Source organism: Manihot esculenta, chromosome 10, assembly GCF_001659605.2.
Source record: "Manihot esculenta cultivar AM560-2 chromosome 10, M.esculenta_v8, whole genome shotgun sequence".
NCBI lineage: Eukaryota > Viridiplantae > Streptophyta > Magnoliopsida > Malpighiales > Euphorbiaceae > Manihot > Manihot esculenta.
The window spans coordinates 7,347,001-7,368,145 of NC_035170.2; the positions used below are offsets into that span (position 1 = coordinate 7,347,001).

The following is a 21,145-nucleotide window of genomic DNA, read 5'->3' on the forward strand; positions in this document are numbered from 1 at the left end:
ACACTCAGAAATATTCCCTAATTCCAACTTGTAAAGTTTAATTTCAAAAAACTAAGACACAATAATAGGTGGACAAATTGTTGTCATTCTGTTAACACATAAAAGTAGGTTGGCTTGTTTGAGTGTGAAATACACTATTTTAAATTAATATTTAAAATAAATTCTATATAAAAATTTAATTCAATTTTTTTTTATTTAAAATAAAAAAATATTTTATTTTTTTAAGAATAAAAATATATAAAATTGAATAAGATTTTTTTTTAATTTTTTTAAATGAATTATTTCAAAAGAGAGTTAAATTCATATTTTTTTGACTGGTTATTGATATATTTAAAAAATGAACGTCTACTGCGATTGACTAAATTTATAAGAAAAAGGGTGGGGTCAATGGTAGCCGCGCTCAAATTAGTATATTAAACAATAGGACGAATGTAAGAAATTATTTAGAATTGAAATACTCTAAAAATATATATATATATATATTTTTACCTTTTTTATCTTTCTTCTTTCATATTATAAGAAGATAAAAATAAAAATAGAATGTTTTGATAATCTAGCAATGATGTAGCCGACTATTTGATAAGGGATATTGTTAGTTAATAGGCCGGTGATCCCGTGATTATAGACGTAATGAAAATATATTGATTGGTGTCTAATAACAATAATTTTGTGTCAATACTCGACTTATACAGAAGGCGAATCTTGATGGCGAATCTTGATGGTGAATTAGGCGTTAAGTATCCGATTTTTCTTTTTCTCATTTTAATTCACCTATCATATTTATCCCTTTAATATAATTAATTTTTTTATTATCCCTTTAATATAATTTATTTTTAAAAAAAAAAAATAAATTATTATAAAATTATATATATTAAATTTTTATAAAATTTTTAATTTCAAACATAGAATAATAACATTTATAAGAGGCTTATGGTGACCATTTTCTATATTTTCTCCCTAACTTGATGGTGTTAGGCAGAGTAACACATCAAATTTCCTTTCTTTTTATTGGAAGAAATTTAAGCATATTAGAGTCTTTGACTGTATCTGCTATAATTATCAATTCATTAACTTTTTAATATGATTATTAATTAATATCATTTCCAATTTTGATATATCACACCAAATTTATATCTTTTTTTTTTTTTAAATCGTTTATATAATAGATAAATTCACTCTTCTTCTGTTATGCTGTATTCATTTATCTTAGCCAATAATTAAAACGATTTTTTTGAATAAAATAATTAAAATGATTTAGATAATATTTAGTTTGAAAAAGCAATATTGTGCTTATTTTAAGAATTACAACATTCAATTCGGTTCAAAATTGAAAAAATCAATCCAATCTAATTAATTTAAAATTTTAGTTTGATTTTTTTATTCATTTCGGTTTGATTTAATTTTTAATTTTAAAAATTTTAATTATTTTAATTCGATTCGGTTTTAATCAGAAAAAATTAAAAAATCGAATCGAATCGATTAGTGATAATAATATATTATTTTCAATAATATAGTGAGATTAGATGATTCAATTAAATTTTAAAATATTAAAAATAAAGTGTGAAAAATAAAAAATTTATTAAAAATTCAAATTGATAAAATCAAATTAGACCGGTTCGGTTTCATTCAGTTTTTGATCAAAATCAGTTCGGTTTGATTTTTATAAATACTAAAATTCTAATTTTCAGCTTATTTAGTTAATTTCAATTTTAAATGAAACCGACCGAATACTCTCCCTATTTTTTATTATTTTAATAAATTAATTTCATTTTAAATAACTTTAAATATACACATAAATTACTTCAAAATTACTTATAAGTAACATTAAAAAAGATTAACTTGCTTATTTTTAAAATTAGTTTATAAATTAAAAAACATATTTTAAATTAAAAGTTAAAAGTAATCAAATCAAACATGATCTTATCAAATTTAAAGATAAACATTGAAGTCGTAAAAGATATGTGGTCAAGAAGCAACACTAACTTCCTTTATTTTTTAAAATTAAAAGATAAAACTTCCCTTCTTGTTTTAGGAAGAGATTTAAGCAATGTACATTACAAGAAAAATCTTTTTTAGCAAATAGAAATTCCGTTGAAAAATAATTTTTCGTCACTAAAATTAAATAGCAATCAATAATATTTCATTGCATATTATTATTGTAATAAATTTCACCGTTAAAAATTTTATAGGATGAATAAAAAAAGATGGATCGCAATTGAGTTTTACGAAAAAATAATATTATGTAAACTTCAATTACATAGTATTTTAAAAATAATGTGAAAATAAAAAATATATTAATTTATAATTACGTCTAAAAAAATCTAGTCGCTATAACATATCATTTTAGGATTTTTCTCTCATTTCTCCAAAAGCCTCTAATTGCAGAAGCAGGTAACACTATAAAAATCCATTCAGAAGGAATAAAGTAAAATTTAACCAACTTTAGACTTTACTGACATTTGGAAATCCACACACAAGGAGAGAGAATAGAGATACTAACACCAACCATCTGTGCATGCATATGAGTATGTGCATGTGTGTATATGGGTAAAGCAAATTACTTATCTGAGATATAAATCTTGGCAGAAGCTAAACTGTGAAGAGCAACAGTAACCTCAAAAGTGTTATGTCTACATGAAGCTCACATGTATTGATACCATCATCAAGACACTCCAGAAAACATGTTTCTAAAGGGAAGTCATAAGCTGTATTAGTCCTTCATTAACTAAGAGACACATGAAGAAATTCAAAACAAAGTACATTAACAAGTTGAATTCATCTCCCAACCTCTATAAGGAAATAGAAGACTAGACTTAATGAAATGGTAATGAGAAAAAGAAATGGAATGCTGGAGAGAAGCTACACAAGTAAAAAGACCAATGTCCCTAGCTATTTGATTATTCGTTAGTATATATTGTTTGCAGAAAATAAGTTGTATTTAGAAAATATTTTTTTTAAAAATGTTTTATGTCAAAAGAAAAAAAGTCATTTTTCTTAAAATAACTTATGTTTTTTTTTTAATTAAAAAATATTTTTCACTTACTAAATTTTCTAAGTAGTTCAAACACGAAAAATATTTTTCGTGAAACACATAGAATCTAATTAAATTTAAATAAAATCAAAATAAATCGATTTATTTAAGTTCAATTAGGTTTATGTATTTGATAAAACCTATTACATAATCTCATTGTATTGTTTTAACATTCCCTAAAAAATTCAATATTCAATAATAAAGAGAAAATAAAAACTTAATATTCAAACTATATATTAATTTCAGTAATCAATCATAATTTTAATAAGTCTATTGATGGATCGACCTTCCTAATAGGAACAACTTGATTTAGGAATAAATAGTGTACAATTCTTGAAGAATCAATCAAGCTTTAACAATTGATTCATGTGGGTCTTTGATAATCCAGCTTCAACAGTTGGAGCTTCGGCAGTCGATTCATGCGCAATAGAGCTTCAGGCCTTTCATAATTGATTCACGTAGGTTTTCAACCATTAAAACTTCAATAATCAGGGCTTCAAGCCTTTAATAATCATGTGGTCTTTAACAATTAGTTTATCTTCAAAAATCAGACTTGACAAATCACATGCAAGACGATGCTTTTGAGCCAACTTCATGAGAGTGAGTATTGGTGCTGCAGATATAAGTCTCGGCATTTGATTTGCGGCTTTACGAGCATGTAGGTCTCGGCATGCGAGATGAGGGGCAAAGAAAAAGGGATGGTTCTCTAAAATTTTAAGGAAGAGTGACAAAAAGAAATAAGAAGGAAAAAAAAATGGCAAAAGAGAACAAAAATAAATTTAAAGAATTTGATTATATCATATATGGTATATAAAGGGTTTATTATCTTTTATACTGTTTGAATTTCTCTGTTTCAATGAAAATAACTAAACCAAATAATTAAAATTAAATTCAACATCAATCAATCTGAAGTTTCAATTTTATTGTTTAAATTGAAAGTGAAAAACCCTATTTGTAAAAACACCCTAAAGTTTCAACCAATCAAACCAACAATCAGACTCAAGCAGTCAATTATCCTATAAGTATATAGTTTTTCGGCATTCTTAATTCTAAGTAAAATCACCATTGAAATTAAAAATTTCGGACCAGAGATATTTAATAGGTTAAAGTTATGGACTTTATTTTAGTATTTGATTTATTTTAGGATTAAATTGCTTTATCCTTTATTTTAGGATTAAAGTGTTTTATCTTATTTATTAGTTTTTATATTCCGTAAGAGTCGTATTGTAGAATTGTGGTAAACAGTAATACTATTTCTTATATATATTGCTGCAAAATTAAAAATAAAACAAGTAGATTTATTTCATCTAAATTGAGATATGAGCTTTCTCTCAATGAGTTCAAAAGATTAGAGCTCCCTTTATTGAGCTCACAACAATAACAATTGGGCAAGAAAAGAATCAAAGAAAACCAATGGCTTCAACCTTGAATACTGATTTTACTGTAAACAAATTTGTGATGTGATTCTTATCCAGGAGACATAACAAATTGGTATTAGAGCCTGCTGATATGGGTGACCCAAACTCAAAAGGAGAACCACGAATTACTCTATAGAAAGCTCAAGCCATAGCGGAAGCACGAGTAGCTCAAGCTGAATAGCAGATGGAGGCCCGAATCCTCCAAACGGAGTCTAAGATGAATTCCCAATTTCAATTGTTATCCTGACAATTGTAGGAACTCCTCGAATTCACTAACAGGCGAAGCGGAAAGGAATTAGAAGGGACTTCAAGCACTAATACTAGGCATAATAGCGTGGGAAGCAGGCTAGAAGAAAGAATAGAGATGCGATTGGGAATGGGAGTCGTACCAAGGTACACTAAACTAGATTTTTTAATGGCACCGAAGATCCTTTAATATGGCGATACAGATGTGAGCAGTTCTTTAAGAAGATAAAGTTCACCTTGTAGCCTTCCACTTGTTGGGACAAGCACAATTGTGGTTTTATAAACTTGAACAAGAAGAACCAAGACTCACCTGGAAGGCCTTCAAAGGCTATTGCAATTTAAGGTTTTGGACCCCCACTTTGAAGCAACTCTTTGGGAGAGCTAGTCAACTTAAACAAACTGGTTATTAGACGAGTACCAACACCAATTCCAAAATATCCTTGCTCATGCCTCAACCGTAAAAGGGGACCAACAAGTTGATTTATTTATTGCAGGATTGACAGATGCCATCAGATTGGATGTGGAATCCATCCAATATGAGCTTAATATCAGATTGGCACAATGGAAAATAAAATAATTTTAAGCTATAAGAACAAACAAGAATCGATGCATGCAACAATAGTATTAAAGTTGCAAGAGTTATCTTTGCTAAATTGTTTGCAAAACTAAATCAAAATAAACGAATCAAAATCACCTTTTTTATCTCCTCTCCAGCAGCAAAATGTGACCTAAGGGATTGCTCAATAACGACTCCCCTTTACAATTTCACACACTGAAATTCTCGGTCAAAGGAAGTGTGCTAGCACCTTAAATGTTTGTCTCTTCCTTTCTGTTTTGTGAATTCGGCTTAGGATTTTATTAGGTTTGTCACAAATTAGGATTTTATTTTCTCTTTTATAGTCACTCAAATTCGGCCTCAATGAGAAGAAAACCTAGAGAGAAAGTTTGATTTAATTTGAATTTGAATTTGAATCTAATTAGATATTGGTATTTAATTTAAAATAAACTTCCTTAAAACAAGTATTAATTCTATTAGGACTCTCTCTCTCTTTTAGCTAATTAATTAAACTTTTTAATTAACTAATTATATCATACTTTAAGTCACATTAAGTGGGAAGATTGTTTGTTTATATGACATTCCTAAGACTATTACTTCTGACAGATATTTGAAATTTCTAGCTCACTTTTGGGTGACTTTATGGAAGCGTTTTGGGACTAAACTTCAATATAGTAGTACTGTCCATCCTTAAATTGATGGCCAAACTAAAGTGGTGAACCGCACTATTGGCAATCTTCTGCGTTGCATCAGTAGTGATAAGAAAACTGCTTGGGATCTTGTTCTTGCCCAAGCAGAATTTGCTTACAACAATTCTATCTATAGCTCTACAAAGATATCACCATTTGTAGTTATATACAGAAAAATTTCTGCGCATACAGTTGATCTTATTGTCCTTCCTATAGATTTTTATAGCAATATTGCAGCAATCAATTTGGCAAATCAGTATATGGACATTTTCAAACAGATATAACAATGCCTTACGAAAGCTAATGACAAGTATAAAGCTGCGGCTGATAAACATAGACGTTTCAAGTTCAATATTCATGATCAAGTTATGGTGTATTTGTGCAAGGAACGCGGTGAAGGACAGAAAAAGTTTGACCCAAAGTAGATTGGTCCATTCCGGATCATTCAGAAGATTAATAACAAATGCATATGTTATTGACCTTTCAGATGATATGAAAATTTCCAAGAAGTTTAATGTGGTGGATCTATTTTAATATTACCCTACTGAAGACAACTCGAGGTCGAGGTCGAGGTCGAGTTCTTTACAAGTCGAAGGGAATGACGTGGAGCAATTAATTTTGGATTTTACGGCAAATTTAGACCAAACTTAACTTTAGCTGCCAATGTCTGTTGGAGGTCTATAATAGCTTTTCAGAAAGGAAATTTTGAGGTACACAACTTTCAAAAATGTGACAAGAGCCACAGGCTTGTCACAAAATTCGAGACGAAAATTTCATCGTTCAAATTTTTTTTATAAATTTACATTTATATTCCAGCCTTTTTAGTTTGTTAGACAAAATAATCCAAACCTTTTCACATATACATGATTATATCTCAAACTTTCAAATGGTGAGTATATAATTATCAAAGCATCTAAAAAATCGTCTTGGCTAAGGTATCGGCATAAGAGAAAAGTCCAATTGATCGGTGGCTTTCTTTATAATTCTGACTGTAAAGAAGATGATGGAATCTAAACGAATAGAATGCAATCAAGAAAGAAATAATAAATAAGGAATGCTAATTTGGAAAAGAAAATAATCATTTCTCTTTTTAATTTTTTTTTTCTAACTAGTCTGTTTTGCCTTATTGTTTCTTTTTTCATCGCCATTCGTTTATATTTTATCATCTCTATTATTATCAGAGCTGCAAACAAGCTACTGATTAATTTAGCTTTTTTCTTCTTTGTTAGTGAGAACAGGACCACCGATTTTTTGGATGTCTTATATACACATGAATACACAAAAAGATTTTTTATTATTTTATTTAATAAATTAAAAAATAATAAAAATACCCAGTAAAATAATAAGAGTAATTTTAGATTTTAGTTAAAATTAATTTTACTTTTTATTAAAATTATAATGAATTTTAAAAATTTGATTTAACTATTTAAAATTAAAAATTAAAAAAATAAATGTAAATCGAGAAAAACGTTTATATTATATTAAATATTACTTTCCAATTTAGCTGTTGAAAGCTATAAAAGGGGACATAATTATATTGATTTAAAAGAAATCAGAAATTCCTATAGAATAGCTTAAAAATTTTCATCTAAAAAGGAGAAAAATAACTAATTAAAATATTTATGTAAAATCAACTAATATACATATACATACGCACACAAATATAAATATAATATTATTTTTTTTCTTTAAAAAACTAAAAATTCCACAGAATTTCATAATATATATATATATATAATTTTAATTTTTGTTCATTTTAATTTTTTATTTATATTTAAAAAATAATATTTTTATTAATTTTTAATTGTACTTATTTTAAAAGTATTATATTTTATTAAATATCTTAAAATATTTTTTAAAGATAAATAAAATAAAATTATAATAACTAATTTATATATTATTATAATTTTAAAATAATTAATAAAAAAATAAATAAAAATTATGAGAAAGAATATAATATTAAATAAGTAAATTTGGCTGGCGGAGTCCTAAAATTTTGAATTTTCCATTAATCTAAAAGATGATGAACAAGAAAAATAATTTTGAGCCATGTATTGAATCGAATAATTTTTTACACAAATACATGAAAACTATTAAAAAAATTACTGAGATTTTCCTGAATTTTGCCGCACTGAACAAGCCACCATTCGAGCCCACTGCTTCAACCTCGTCTTAACAGTCTCAGGATCATCACCTATCAAAAACATAATACAAGACCTCGTCACATTCAAATTTGTTTATCGTACACAAAATAATCCAATCCAACCGCTAAAAGTTCTGAGACTCGTACCTGGATCGAAGATGGAGGAACAGCTACTTGTATCGCTATCACAATCCGATAAAATCGACGTCGACGACGACGATCTCGAAAAGCCATTACTATACTGCTTATTAACAGCGCAATAAAACCTCAAGGCAGGTAAAGCATCTGACAGTTTCGGGTCTAATTCAGGCGAGTCTGGTCCGAAACCAAATCCTAATTCAATACACGCTTTAAGCTCTTCAAGATCTTCGTCTGTAACACTCTCGTTGCGCCGTCCCATTCTGTGAATCGACTTACGCCGAAGCCACAACTCCTCCTTCTCAGTGTCCGGCGACCAGGAGCGCTGCTTGTATAGCAGCTTTGGGGCTTGGAAATTCGTCATGGGAAAAGCTCCGACGGAATCGGATGCAATCGGCGGATTAGAAGAGTGGTCGGTGGTGTATGTCTGCATAGAGGGAGAAAGAGAGGGTTTTTATAAGAGGCGGGATGCGAAACGAAAAATTGAGTTCGACGGTTTCTGATAGACGATGCGTTGGCGAGCTGTGAACGGGAGCCTTTGGTGGTGGGGTCGATAGCCAGTGGCTATTTGGTTTTGCTTTGTTGTATTGCCATATGTATATTAAGAAAAAATAATAATAATATTTCAAATTTTGAATAGGAAAAAAGTAATGATTTTACCATGGTTCCGGTTTAACCGTGAACCGATCCATGATCCATCCGATTTGATTTGAGTTATAAACCTTCTATTTATTATAACGGATAATCTGATGCGAATTAGCCGAATTTTATTGATATTTAATTAATAAAATGTTTCAATTAAATTATAATTTTTTTATTTTTCATTAGTCGAAATATATTCATAATATTTTATTATTAATATTTATATTTTCACATGCTTATGAAAACAAAAAAATTCAATTTAGTATCACTTAAGATAAATATTATATATAACTATAAATGGAAAAAATAATATTATTGAAATAGTTTAATAACTTAATACAATGTTTATTATTAATTTTTTTCTAAATTTAAATAATTTAACTCATTACCCTTAAAACTATATTAATTAATATTTAAAATATGATTTTTTAAAAAAAATTTAATAGCCTAACCTATCAACCATAAAAATAATATTTTATCTATATTTAAGATTTTCTTTTATATTTGAATAATATAACCTATTACTTATTAAACTCATCTTTTAAATTTTAAATAATTTAAATATTACATTGATAACCTCATGAATACCTTTTTTTATTCATTTTTTTTTATTTTCTAGTAACGCATAATTATTTTTACTATCATATTATTTATTTTTATCACTCAAATTTATATATACGGACGTACCAATATATTCCTCTTCGTTGGTCATTTAATTTTTTTTAGCGGGCATGATAGAAATGCGAAATGACTGAATTTGCTATTCTACCTTTTATCACATCACTGGACTACACTATCTTTTTATGAATATGCGCATGTAATCAGTCCGACCTGCTTCATGTCACTAGATTGAAACATGCAATATTGAATTGATATGCTTAAAAACGATCTAATGAGTTTTCCCGCGTTCAATCTCACTCAAAAGTATAAAAAATTCAACATTCATCACTCATAAAACTCTATTTTCTAAAATTTTACCATAAACAAATGGAATAATTTTCCTGGATAACCAATCGAAAAATCAATTAAAATGAATAATACTTGGGGGCCAAGCTATGCTCTAATTGTTGATTTCTGGTGTGGAGATACCTAGATAGCTAAATTAACAGCAGAAACTGGTTGGCGATTCAGAATAATTACGACTCAGAAGTCAACTTGATACCTTCCTTGTCTCCTGCCACATCAGCTTGACATATGGCTAATTGTTTTTGTACCTTCATTCCAGATAACAACTATACCCCATTGGTGTCCTGCAGAGTTGGCAGCTAGTGGTTAATTTGCCAAGGAAGCATAGGTGCTGTTAGAGATATCCACAAAACGGGAGAAAAAGCTCATGCTTTCTAAACTACGTGGCTTGGATATGGACATCAATTTCTGATGTATATCTCTATCAAACTTGTGAACTTTTTTAAATAAAAAATATAAAAATTTAAAATGAAATTTAAATACATATATTTTCTGTACATTGTCATATAAAATAAAATAAATTAAAAAATATAAAAATTATAATAATAATTAAGTCTAAGGTGATAATTATACAAAATATAATTAAATAAGAAATATTTGATAAAAAAATTTTAGATATTTATGATAATTTATATTTATATTATCGATAAATTCAAATCTTTTCTATAATGGCATAATTAAATATAAAAAAGTTAATAAAAAATTATAATATAATTCTTAAATTTTTATATATTAATAAAACATATAATTTTTTAATTTAAATTTTATATTAAAATTAAGTATTTTTTTATTTATTTTGTGCAATATTAAATATATTATATCAAATAAATATTTATTATAAATAAAATTTTATTATATAAAATATCACACATATATTTTACTGATATTTATACACAATATTATAAAGTATACATATATTTTTTATATTTGAAAAACTTTATTTACTAGTAATAATATTTTAAATAAAATAAAATATTATGTTTCTATAAAATTTTATTTTTTTATATTTTAAATTTTTATTAATATCTACACTATTATGTAAAAGTAAAAAAAGTAAATTAATAAAAAATGACGTAATAAAAATATTTATTTAAAAATTATTTTATTATTCAAATAAAACTTTACACAAATTCAATTTAATTCTTTAACTATAATTATAACAAATTAAAAAAAATATAATTTCATCATTCAAAATTTAAAATATTAAATATAAATATAAATTATTGTAAATGTTTAAATTTTTTAATTCAATTATTTTTATCTAAATATATACTCTTCATCTCCATATTCATCTCCAGAGAAAAGAATGTTCTACTAATAATCACTTGAGTGCTTGAATGTAAAAGTATCGAACTCATATTTACAAATATGATATTATATCCCGTAAATATATATATATCAACAGTAAATAAAAGCTTCATCCACAGTAATGTCAAAAAGATGTTTTTTATTAGCCTCGTGCTACTAATTGTTTGGCAAAATTTCCCTAGTGATGAAAAGAAAGGCAGTTGGGTACTTTGTTGTTATTTTCGTTTTGACAGCAGCTCACTCTGGAGTCCAGAATCTGGAGCTCCAGCGGCTGCTAAAGCAATGAGAGATAGAGGAACCCTTCAAGAAAACCAAAACTCAACAGCCAAATTAGTTCACCAAGGTCAGTTCCAATGATTTAAGTCATGATCTGTCACCAATAGTCGCCACAGGAGCAGTGTCCATCCCTAAAGTGATGAAAACGGTTTGAATCCCTCACGATGATTTCCCTCTCGGTAATTCTAGCTATAAATTTAGTTGCAGTGTGGCAATCACCACAAACTCGCAAATTTTTAAATATTCTAATGGGGCTTTTAGGGGGAGTGCTGATAATTCCATAAGCAATGGCCAACCTCTCACTATGGCCCATGAGGATATATTCTTTCTCATCCTCCTCAACATCTTGCAACACAAAGCTAAAGTCTGGAACGTAACCGAGGGTCTTCATTTTTGCATTCAAATCCCTCAACTCTCTGAATATCTCCTCATATTTTGGATGAGTTTTCACTCCGGTATAGAAGACATCAACCTTATTGTTCATTTCAATAGAGCTCCACCCAGGAGTCTTCCTCAGTCCCCTGTCCCTAGCCAATGATCTCACCTTATCTGCGCCCTCCCATTTCCCTACAGTAGCATAAATGTTTGATAACAAAACATAGTAGCCAACATTTTCTGAATCAACTTCGAACAAGCGAGCTGAAGCGTATTTACCCAACTCGGTATGTCCATGAATTCTACATGCACCAAGAAGAGCACCCCACATAGAAGCATCAGGCTGTATTGGCATATTTTTTATAAACGTGTATGCCATTTCCAGATCCCCAGCCCTACCAAATAAATCTACCATGCAGCCATAGTGCTTCAAAGTAGGCTTAATCCCATACTCCTGCATCACCTGAAAACACTGTTGACCATCGCTGACTAGACCTGAATGGCTACAAGCCGATAATAAAGACACAAAAGTGACAGGATCAGGCTTTACTCCTTCAGCTATCATGTCCCTGTAGAGCTTAAGAGCTTTCTCACCATCCCCATGAACTCCAAGACAAGAGATCATGGCATTCCATGGGACTGAATTCTTTCTTGGCACGTCATGAAATAATGACATTGCATCATCCAATTTTCCACATTTTCCATACATGTCAATGAGGCAGGTGCCCACAAAAACATCCAGGAATTGAGAATTTTTAATAACCTGCCCATGAATTTTCATGCCTTGCTGCAAGGCTCCTAAATGAGAATAGGCTGGTAGAATACTAACCCAAGTCCCTTGGGTTGGAATAATATCTTTGCATTCTTTCATCACGTGATACACTTCAACTGCCTCGCTGGCAAGACCATTTTGAGTGTAGCCAGTTATCAAAGTATTCCACGAAATCACATCTCTAGCAGGAAGTCTTTCAAATACCATACGGGCAAAATCTGTCATGCCCAATTTAGCATACATGTCCACAACTGCATTCCCAATAACAGTATCTTCAAACCAGCATTTCCTAGAGATAAATCCATGAACAGCCCTGCTGTTTAGATGATCATTCAACTGAGCAACGATTGAAGCCAAACTAACAAGTGTCAACAAATCAGGCTGGATGCCAACTTGTTGCATCTTGTCAAAGTATGAACGAGCCATAATTGCATCATCATTTTGCTCATAAGCAGCAATTATTGAATTCCATGACACAATATCTCTAGTCATCATCTGATCAAAAATTTTCTGTGCTTGGCTCAAGCTACCAAATTTGGCATACATGTTAATTAATGCATTGGAGACAAAAAGTTTGAATTCTAATCCATGCTTTATAACCAACAAATGAATCAACTTCCCACTTACAATATCATCCATTTGTGCACAAACAGGAAGAATACTGGCAACAGTAAAAGCATCCATAGGTAATCCTTCCAATCTCATCTCATCTGCAACATCCAATGCCTTTGCAAAATTCCCATTCTGACAATACCCAGAAATCATTGCATTCCATGAACCTCTATCTCGTGATGGCATAACATCAAACAGTTTTCGGGCAGCATGTACCAATCTAAATCGCGAATACATGTGTATCAAGGAGGCAGCTACAAAAACATCCCACTCAAAACCCAGCTTTAAAATTATGCAATGTATTTTTTCCCCATCAAGTAGATTTTGGCAAGCTTTAACCACAGGAGGAAAAGTGTAAAAATCAGGTTGAAAGCCAGATGTCAACAAGAACTGATAGAAACAGCATAGAGCTTCATTGAAACGGCCATGACGAACATAAGTAGAGATCATACAATTCCAGGTATAGACATTTTTCTTAGGAATCTGATCAAAAGTGCAACGAGATAATAAGACTTCACCAAGGTAGGAATAAAGATTGACAAGTTTTGTAGAGACCAAGATATTTTGAGCTTGTCCTGACACCAGAAGAACGTTGTGAAGACACTTGGCATGGGGAAGCTTGGTGCAGGACTGGAAACAAAGATCCAAATCAGTATATTTTTTTTCATTTTCAAGGTGATCAGAGGTAACTTGCCAAGAATCTGTGGCTGCTGAAAAGAATGGGCTATAGGCTTGAAGCGATGAAAGAAGCTTGGAAATATTTAATCCTTTGCAGTTGCAGGTCTGCACCAATCTGGGTAGCCAAAGATACAACAAAATATGAAGCACAAATGATCAAGTACCCAATGAACTCTTTACATATGCTCTAGTATAAGAAATAGGAAAAAGATATTGATGGCATAAATTCAGTAAGTGAACATCAAATAGAGAGTGTCATTTATAATGCTTTAACAAAAGCATCTATGGATGAAATTTAGACATTTATCATACTTGGATACCAAATAATTCCATTATTCATCACTACAAGTTCCAGCCTCAACATTTAAAATGTCAGAGATGAGATAATGTGGTTTTAAATAACAACCTTTATACTACATAATGGTCATCCTGGGGGTTAAGGAAAAGGGGTGAGCTACTAGAGCCCAATGAGCAGAATAGTAAAACAGTATATTAAAACACATGCTTTCATGGAATGCAACACATCACAAACAAATCACATCAAGGATGGACTTGTCGCCAATAGCCCTCTACACATTCCAATGGTGCCAGGGGCATAGAATGGGTCTCACTGGTCTTTCTCTTAACATAACATATCATAACATTCCAATGTGTCAGGGGCGTAGAATGGGTCTCGCTGGTCTTTCTCTTACATCGTGTCAGGGGCGTAGAATGGGTCTCGCTGGTCTTTCTCTTACATCGTGTCAGGGGCGTAGAATGGGCCTCACTGGACTTCCATACCGTATCATCGTCATCATATCATATCGAGGACTAATTGGTCATCCAAGGTATTGCAAGCTCCTGTTACCGTTATATCTCTTAAATAATAGCAAGGAAAAAAAATACAGGTCCAATGACTGTTATTGTATGATATAAAGCCTTGTGTACCAAAGAATAAAATGGAATTCTATTCCATTTCCAAAGAGAACCAAAGCAAAAGAAAGAAAGAAATCAGATTTTCTATTGACTTATTTGCTAATTCTAAGGATATGATTTGATTTTACTAGGATCATTAATTATTTCTGTAATTATTATTTGATTATTTGCTTCCTGTTTAGTTATAATTTTGTGTATAAATAGTCATGTAAATCACTTGTAAAGATCAAGAGTGAAATACAAGAATACTCTAAAATTTTCCAAAATTATTCATTTTCTTATACAACTAAATTCACAATGTTGAGAACTGTTCCACATTAAACATGATATAATCACCATTCACCAACAATCAAAGCAAAAATAGTCATCAGAGAGTTACTAACAATCAAAGGGCAGCAGCAGAATGTCAACCAGAAGAAATGATCATCATATATATAGCTAATGCCAAACAGACGGCAAAAGTGGTTTCAAAAGAGGAAAAAAGGTGATAGGGCATGTACCTGCCAATTGGGTGTAGCAATGAGGGCATGTTCTGGCCGAATCGGTGTAGCAACGTCAGTTAATCAGTGGTCCTGATGCTGCGTTGACCTACTTGTCAATAGAGCTCCCTACTTGATGAACCAAAGTCTCATTATCAGTTCAATTATTTATTAATTTATTATGTATTTGTTTTCAAAGAGCTTTTATTATTTACAAATCTACCAAAAATTTGGGAGAGTCCCCTCTAGATCCAACAATTCCCATTTTCAACACAACACAATTTGCACATAAAAACATTACTCCTATCCTGAACATCTGCATCTAAATTCACCCACATTGAAATCATATATTCCTATTCATAGCACCACTGCAGAGTATAAGCAACACAGTAAAATTGACACCAAAAAAATGAAAGAAAAAGAAAACACATCAAACCAACAATCAAATAACAGATATGAATATTTTATCCACCCTCCACAGGTTCAGTCAATATATCTCAAAAATCAGAAACATTCAAGATCCAATCGGGAAATATTTTGCATCCACTAACAAAACAGGAAATAAAATGAATAATTAACAAAACAATAAATAAATAAATTATGAGAATACCCCAAATCCTTGGCCCGAGAATCTGACGTTGAAGCAGGTAAAAGGAAAGTGGTCTCCGGTCAAGTGTGAATCTACTGTCTGGAAGCAAACTAGTGTTCTGTCTCAGTAGACAAGGAATGCTGGCACCTCCTCTGAACCACGGCGTAGTACTAGGCTTGCTCCGTCCTGTTCACGCAAAGACAAGGTGTCGCAGCGTCAATGCTTCTAGGGGAGCCGAATTTGGAGAGTATGCCCAAAGCCTTGGTGCGAGAAACTGATAGTGAAGCCGGTAGAATGGGTCTCTGCCTCTAACAATGAGCTGCCGTCCCGTCTCAATGGAGGCGGACGCTGCATCAGCTGATAAAGGGCTCTATTGGTCTGAGCCTTTCTGGTTCCACGGGTGTTGCCGCTATTGCAATGAATCGGGAGGCTGGGTATCAATGGAGATGGCACCAGGGTTTCGTGGGGACTTCTGGTCGCTTCGGTGGAGAGAAGGAACGGAGGTGATAAAGCGAATGAGGATGTTGAAAGGGGGAACTGGCGACTTCGGAGGAAAGGAAACGGGAAAAGGTGCTGATGGGGGCCTGTGGGTATGGTGGATATAGTGACTAAAGGAGACAGAGGTTCAGGGAGGACGATGGAGGAGGAGGAGGAGCTGGTTTCGGGGATAAAAGGGAGCTGGTCTCTTCCCCTGTGAATCCCGTGGGAGGAAACGGGTGTGAGAATTACAGTGGGTCTCAGTGAGGAATTGGTCTTAGAGTGTGGAGGACAGGAGAGCTCATATGCGTTTTGTGTGAGTGAGGTCTCGGTGGAGGTGGAGGTGAAGCTGTCGAAAGAGATGGGGATTGGTGAAACGACAGGCCTATGGGCGTTTCGATTTTCAGAGAAAGAGATTTTCTTCTGGCCTGAGAAACTTTCAGATTGATCCCTCATATGGCCTTTTGCCCAATCAGTGGTTTAAAAAAAAAAAAAAAAACAATTTCCTTAATTCTGGTTCAGAATAAACTTTTTTCACGAATTACAATAACATGATCGACCACTTCAGTAATCCCCATAATGTCGATACATATTCATAAAATCAAAGTGATATTAATCCTTTTTAAGTTGACTATATACGAAAAAAAACAAAATTGTATATATTATTATCATTTTAATATATATACTCACTTTTTTTTTTGAATCAATAATATATATACTCACTGTAACTATTTATATATATATAAATATATTCAAATTTCAAATTTTATAATATAGTTATTTGTTATTTGTTATTTTTTATTTTTGGTGGAATATTATTTTTTTATGAAGGTTTTATAAAAATGTTTTTGAATTTAAAGTGTGAATATTTAAAATTATATAAATAAAATTATATGTATAGTTAAATTTAAAGAAATTGCATAATATAAATATTTAAGAACTGTAATAATTTATTTGGTCAATAGACTAAATATTTTAACTTTAGAAAATATATAGATGTGAATGATTTTAAAATAGAAATGAAATAAGTAATTTTTTAAAAATTTAGGATATAATAGTAATTTTTTTGTAAAGGTATTTTTAAATATCAATTTTGTTATACAGTTGCTTTTCTTTTAAGTTTCTTTTCTTGTTTTTTGTATAATATTTAGTATACGATACTCTACTTACTATTTTATAGGGACGATTTTATACACCTTTGAATACCGCCCTATCATGTTTTTGACACCATTGCCAGGAATTGGCAATACGAATATCAAAATAGTAAATTCTTGGCATTTTATTTTATTTTTACTTTATTAATTTTTTTTATATTTTTGGCTAGTAATGTATGAGAAATAAAGGTGTTACAAAACCTTTATAGCATGATCTAAAAATCAAATGCACTTATCGTTAGAACAGAAAGAAAGTCAGAGAAAGAAAGAGTGCTATTACAATAGAAACTGAATTGAAAGCTGAATTAAGGATGGTGAAGACATAGTAACTGTTAGAGGTGGTGATGGAAACATTAACAATGCAGTAGTTGCAAAAAATCACAAAATAATTTGAGGTTATGTCAGATCTGATGTCAATAAATTTAGGTCAAGCATTGTTTAACCTGGAGTATAAGTCAAAAAATTTTGAGCTTAAACCTCCATTGGTACAAATGTTTTAGAATGTATTTCAATTTAGTAGACTACCTACCGAGAATCCAAGCAATCACTTGGATTAATTTTGTGGAGCTTACAAGCTTTGTGATGATTGTAAGCAAAATGGTGTATTAAATAAAGCTATCAGATTGAGGTTGTTCCCTTTTATACTAAAGGGTAAAGCCAAGAAGTGGTTTCAGAATCTTCCACCTATATCAATTAATACTCACTATAAGAAAAATGCTTTTTAACGAGAGAAAAATTTCTCGTTATAAGTTAAAAAGTGGTCGCTTGAAACAGGAACGATTGATACTTCATCTAAGAGTTTTAACCAATAGCATTTGATTAAGATGAAATTCAGAAATGCTAGAGTCAGAATTTCTTATAGAATTCTTGAAAATTCAAAAGTGCTCCAAACAGCCAAGAAAATAACTATTTATAATAGTAAAAAACCTTAATGCGAAAATTCACGAAAAAATTTAAAAATAATTAAAATGCAAAATTGACTTCCTAAACGATAGAATTTGGGCCTCGGACTTTGCAATAGGCCTATGGCCCTGTGTCATATTTCTGAAAGTCATCCGTTTCAAAATTCCCTTTTCGAAAAGTTATTGTGGGCCTCTAATGGACGTCGTAAGCAGAAATTAAGCCTTTTTCTTCATCATTTAAGTCTGGTCCAAGTCTTTCATAAAATCCAAGACTAATAGCTCCGTGTCATTCCCTTCCACTTGTAAAGAATTTGATCTCAAGTTGTCATCAATAGTATAGTACTGAAATAGATTTGCCACATTAAACATTATTGAAATTTTTATATAATCTGGGAGGTCAAGAACATAGGCATTATCATTAATCTTCTGAACAATCTGAAATAGACCAATCTTTTTTGGGTCAAGCTTTTTCTATTCTCCATCACGTTATTTGCGCAAATATATCATAACTTGAACACTGACATTGAAGGACTTGAAACGTCTATGTTTATCAGCTTCAGTTTTATGCTTGTCATTGGCTTCTGTAAGACATTATTATACCTGTTTAAAAACATTCACATGCTGATTTATCAAATTGTTTACTGCAATACTGTTATGTAAAACCTATAGGAAGGGCAATAAGATCAACTGTATGTATTGAAATTTTCATGTACATAACTGCAAATGATGACATTTTTATAGAGCTGTGGACAGAACTGTTATAAGCAAATTCTGCTTGAACAATAGCAAGATTCCAAGCAGTTTTCTTATCACTGCAAATGCAACGTAGAAGATTGCTTAAAGTAAGATTCACCACTTCAGTTTGGCCATCAGTTTGAGGATGAGTAGCACTGTTATATCGAAGTTCAGTCCCAAAACGCTTCCATAAAATTACCTAAAAGTGAGCTAGAAACTTTATATCTCTGTCAGAAGTAATAGTCTTAGGAATGTCATGTAAACGAACAATCTCCTGGAAAAACAATTTGGCAATATGAGAAGCATCATTAGTCTTATTGCAAGGAAAGAAATGCGCCATTTTGGAGAGTCTGTCAACGATAATAAAAATAGAATTAGATCCACATTGAGTACGTGGAAGACCAAGAATAAAATCCATAGACAAGTCCTCCCAAGAGTATTCTAAAATAGATAATAGAGTGTATAAGCCTGAATTTTGCGAATAACCCTTTTGAGTTTGACAAACTAGGCACTTCTGTACCATTCGACCTATATCTTTTTTCAATTGTGGCCAATAAAAATGCTCCTTTAAACCAGTAATGATCATATCACACCCCAAATGACCACTCAAACCTCCACCATGGACCTCTCGAATCAATTTTTGCCGCATAGAAGAATAAGGAATGCATAACTGTTCTCCTTAAAAATAAATTCATCTTGTTTTAAAAACCTATCAGCAGGTTGATGAGTCTGGACCTTTGCCCATATATCAGCAAAATCATCATCTGCCATATATAAATGCTTTAGAAATTCAAAATCCATGATCTCTTGACTAACTGTAATCAACAAAGCAGCCCTCCTACTCAAAGCGTCTACTACTTTGTTACTATGGCCAACCTTATATTTTATGACATAATGAAAAGCTCTAAAATAAGCTTTCAATCAAGCATGCATCTTATTCACATATTTTTGAGTCTTGAAATGAATCAAAGATTGATGATTTATGTAAATAATAAATTATTGCGCCATCAGATAATGTTCCCAAGTCTTAAAGGCCCGGAACATTACATACAATTCCTACTCATAAGTAAACCACTTCTTCCTAGCATTATTCAATTTTTTATTAAAGAAGGCAATAGGCCTACTAGACTGCGATAACACACCATCAATCCCAACTCCACAAACATCACATTCAACCTCAAACAGCTTATCAAAATCAGGTAGAGCAAGAATAGGGCAGAAGTAAGCTTATTGTAATACCCGGCTGGAGTCCAGCATCGAAATTCTGCGTTCTGGTGGAATCCGGGATGTCGGAAGTCTCTAGAAGGGTTTGCTTTATGTTTTCTTAAGTATTATGGTTGTTTTAAGGTTTTCAAGTTGCCATGAGATGTGTGTTGAAGAGAAAGAAAAGTCTAAGGTAAGTTTGCCAAGTTCGGCCGCCGAAGGTAAGTTCGGCCGCCGAAAGTGCTCAAGGTTCGGCTTCCAAAGTTTAAGATCGGCCCCCGAATGTTGCATGAGTTTGCATGCGATTGGGCAGCCGACGCTGAGGTGGCCAGTCAGCTGAGTCATGGATTTTGATAGATGTTGGCCTCAGATTCTTGCCATGGAATAGGCCACGTCTCTCATGACTCATCTGCACATGTTTTGGTTGATTATACAGAAGGTTGAGGTGTTTGCAAAGGTGTTGAACGTTGAGAGAACTCAAGCTACGTTTTTGAGGTTTTGAGCGTTTGAAGAGAAGTTGCTTTGTTTCCCTTGTTCAGTACGTGTATCTTCCTGTTTACAGAGGTAAGGGAAGATCTAGAACCTGTTTATATGTTTTCTGAAGGTTTTATGGGGTAAAGGAAAGAGATGCATGCTTAGGTTAGTCATGGTAGGTTTGATGATTTTTGCATGTATACATGTTTATGTGTTATGGTTGATTTGTTGTTTGGGGTTATTAGATAGTTTTGGACCCCTGTGAACATATACTTGCGTATATGTGTGTGGAATAGTGGTAGTCTGCATGTTTGGAGATGTTGAAGGGAAGGAGGAGCTTGGTTTGCCGTCGGGCTGAGTTCTGGAT

At 31.5% G+C, this 21,145-nt stretch overlaps 2 protein-coding genes across 4 annotated transcripts; both read right to left on the reverse strand.

The window, feature by feature from the left end:
* Window positions 1-7,964: 7,964 nt before the first annotated feature.
* Window positions 7,965-8,798, reverse strand: LOC110625229. The gene is made up of 2 exons (XM_021770827.2): window positions 8,231-8,798; window positions 7,965-8,134 (listed from the first exon to the last, which is right to left on the reverse strand). The coding sequence occupies exons 1-2, from the start codon at window positions 8,652-8,654 to the stop codon at window positions 8,043-8,045; spliced, it is 516 nt and encodes a 171-aa protein (XP_021626519.1). The 5' UTR covers window positions 8,655-8,798; the 3' UTR covers window positions 7,965-8,042.
* Window positions 8,799-11,227: 2,429 nt separating this feature from the next.
* Window positions 11,228-16,773, reverse strand: LOC110625084 (pentatricopeptide repeat-containing protein At4g33990). Of its 3 annotated transcripts, none has more exons than XM_021770610.2 (3): window positions 15,855-16,773; window positions 15,266-15,373; window positions 11,228-13,965 (listed from the first exon to the last, which is right to left on the reverse strand). In XM_021770610.2, exons 2-3 carry the CDS (start codon window positions 15,292-15,294, stop codon window positions 11,511-11,513), a joined length of 2,484 nt encoding a protein of 827 aa, XP_021626302.1. In that variant the 5' UTR covers window positions 15,295-15,373; window positions 15,855-16,773; the 3' UTR covers window positions 11,228-11,510. The 3 variants fall into 3 exon arrangements, 2 of the variants coding, with proteins under 2 accessions (XP_021626302.1, XP_021626301.1); XM_021770609.2 differs by having other exon boundaries at window positions 15,266-15,376; XR_002489512.2 differs by lacking the exon at window positions 11,228-13,965 and adding an exon at window positions 14,138-14,690 and having other exon boundaries at window positions 15,855-16,767.
* Between the last annotated feature and the right edge of the window lie 4,372 nt (window positions 16,774-21,145).

What these genes read in the sequence shown, in the direction of transcription:
- LOC110625229 (XM_021770827.2), bottom strand. Translation starts at nt 8,654, where the DNA reads ATGCAGACATACACCACCGACCACTCTTCTAATCCGCCGATTGCATCC. An exon ending in TTCCTCCATCTTCGATCCAG is followed by an intron (nt 8,135 to 8,230) that starts GTACGAGTCTCA and finishes TGTTTTTGATAG; the next exon opens with GTGATGATCCTGAGACTGTT.
- LOC110625084 (XM_021770610.2), bottom strand. Translation starts at nt 15,294, where the DNA reads ATGCCCTCATTGCTACACCCAATTGGCAG. An exon ending in TTGCTACACCCAATTGGCAG is followed by an intron (nt 13,966 to 15,265) that starts GTACATGCCCTA and finishes TTGGCTACCCAG; the next exon opens with ATTGGTGCAGACCTGCAACT.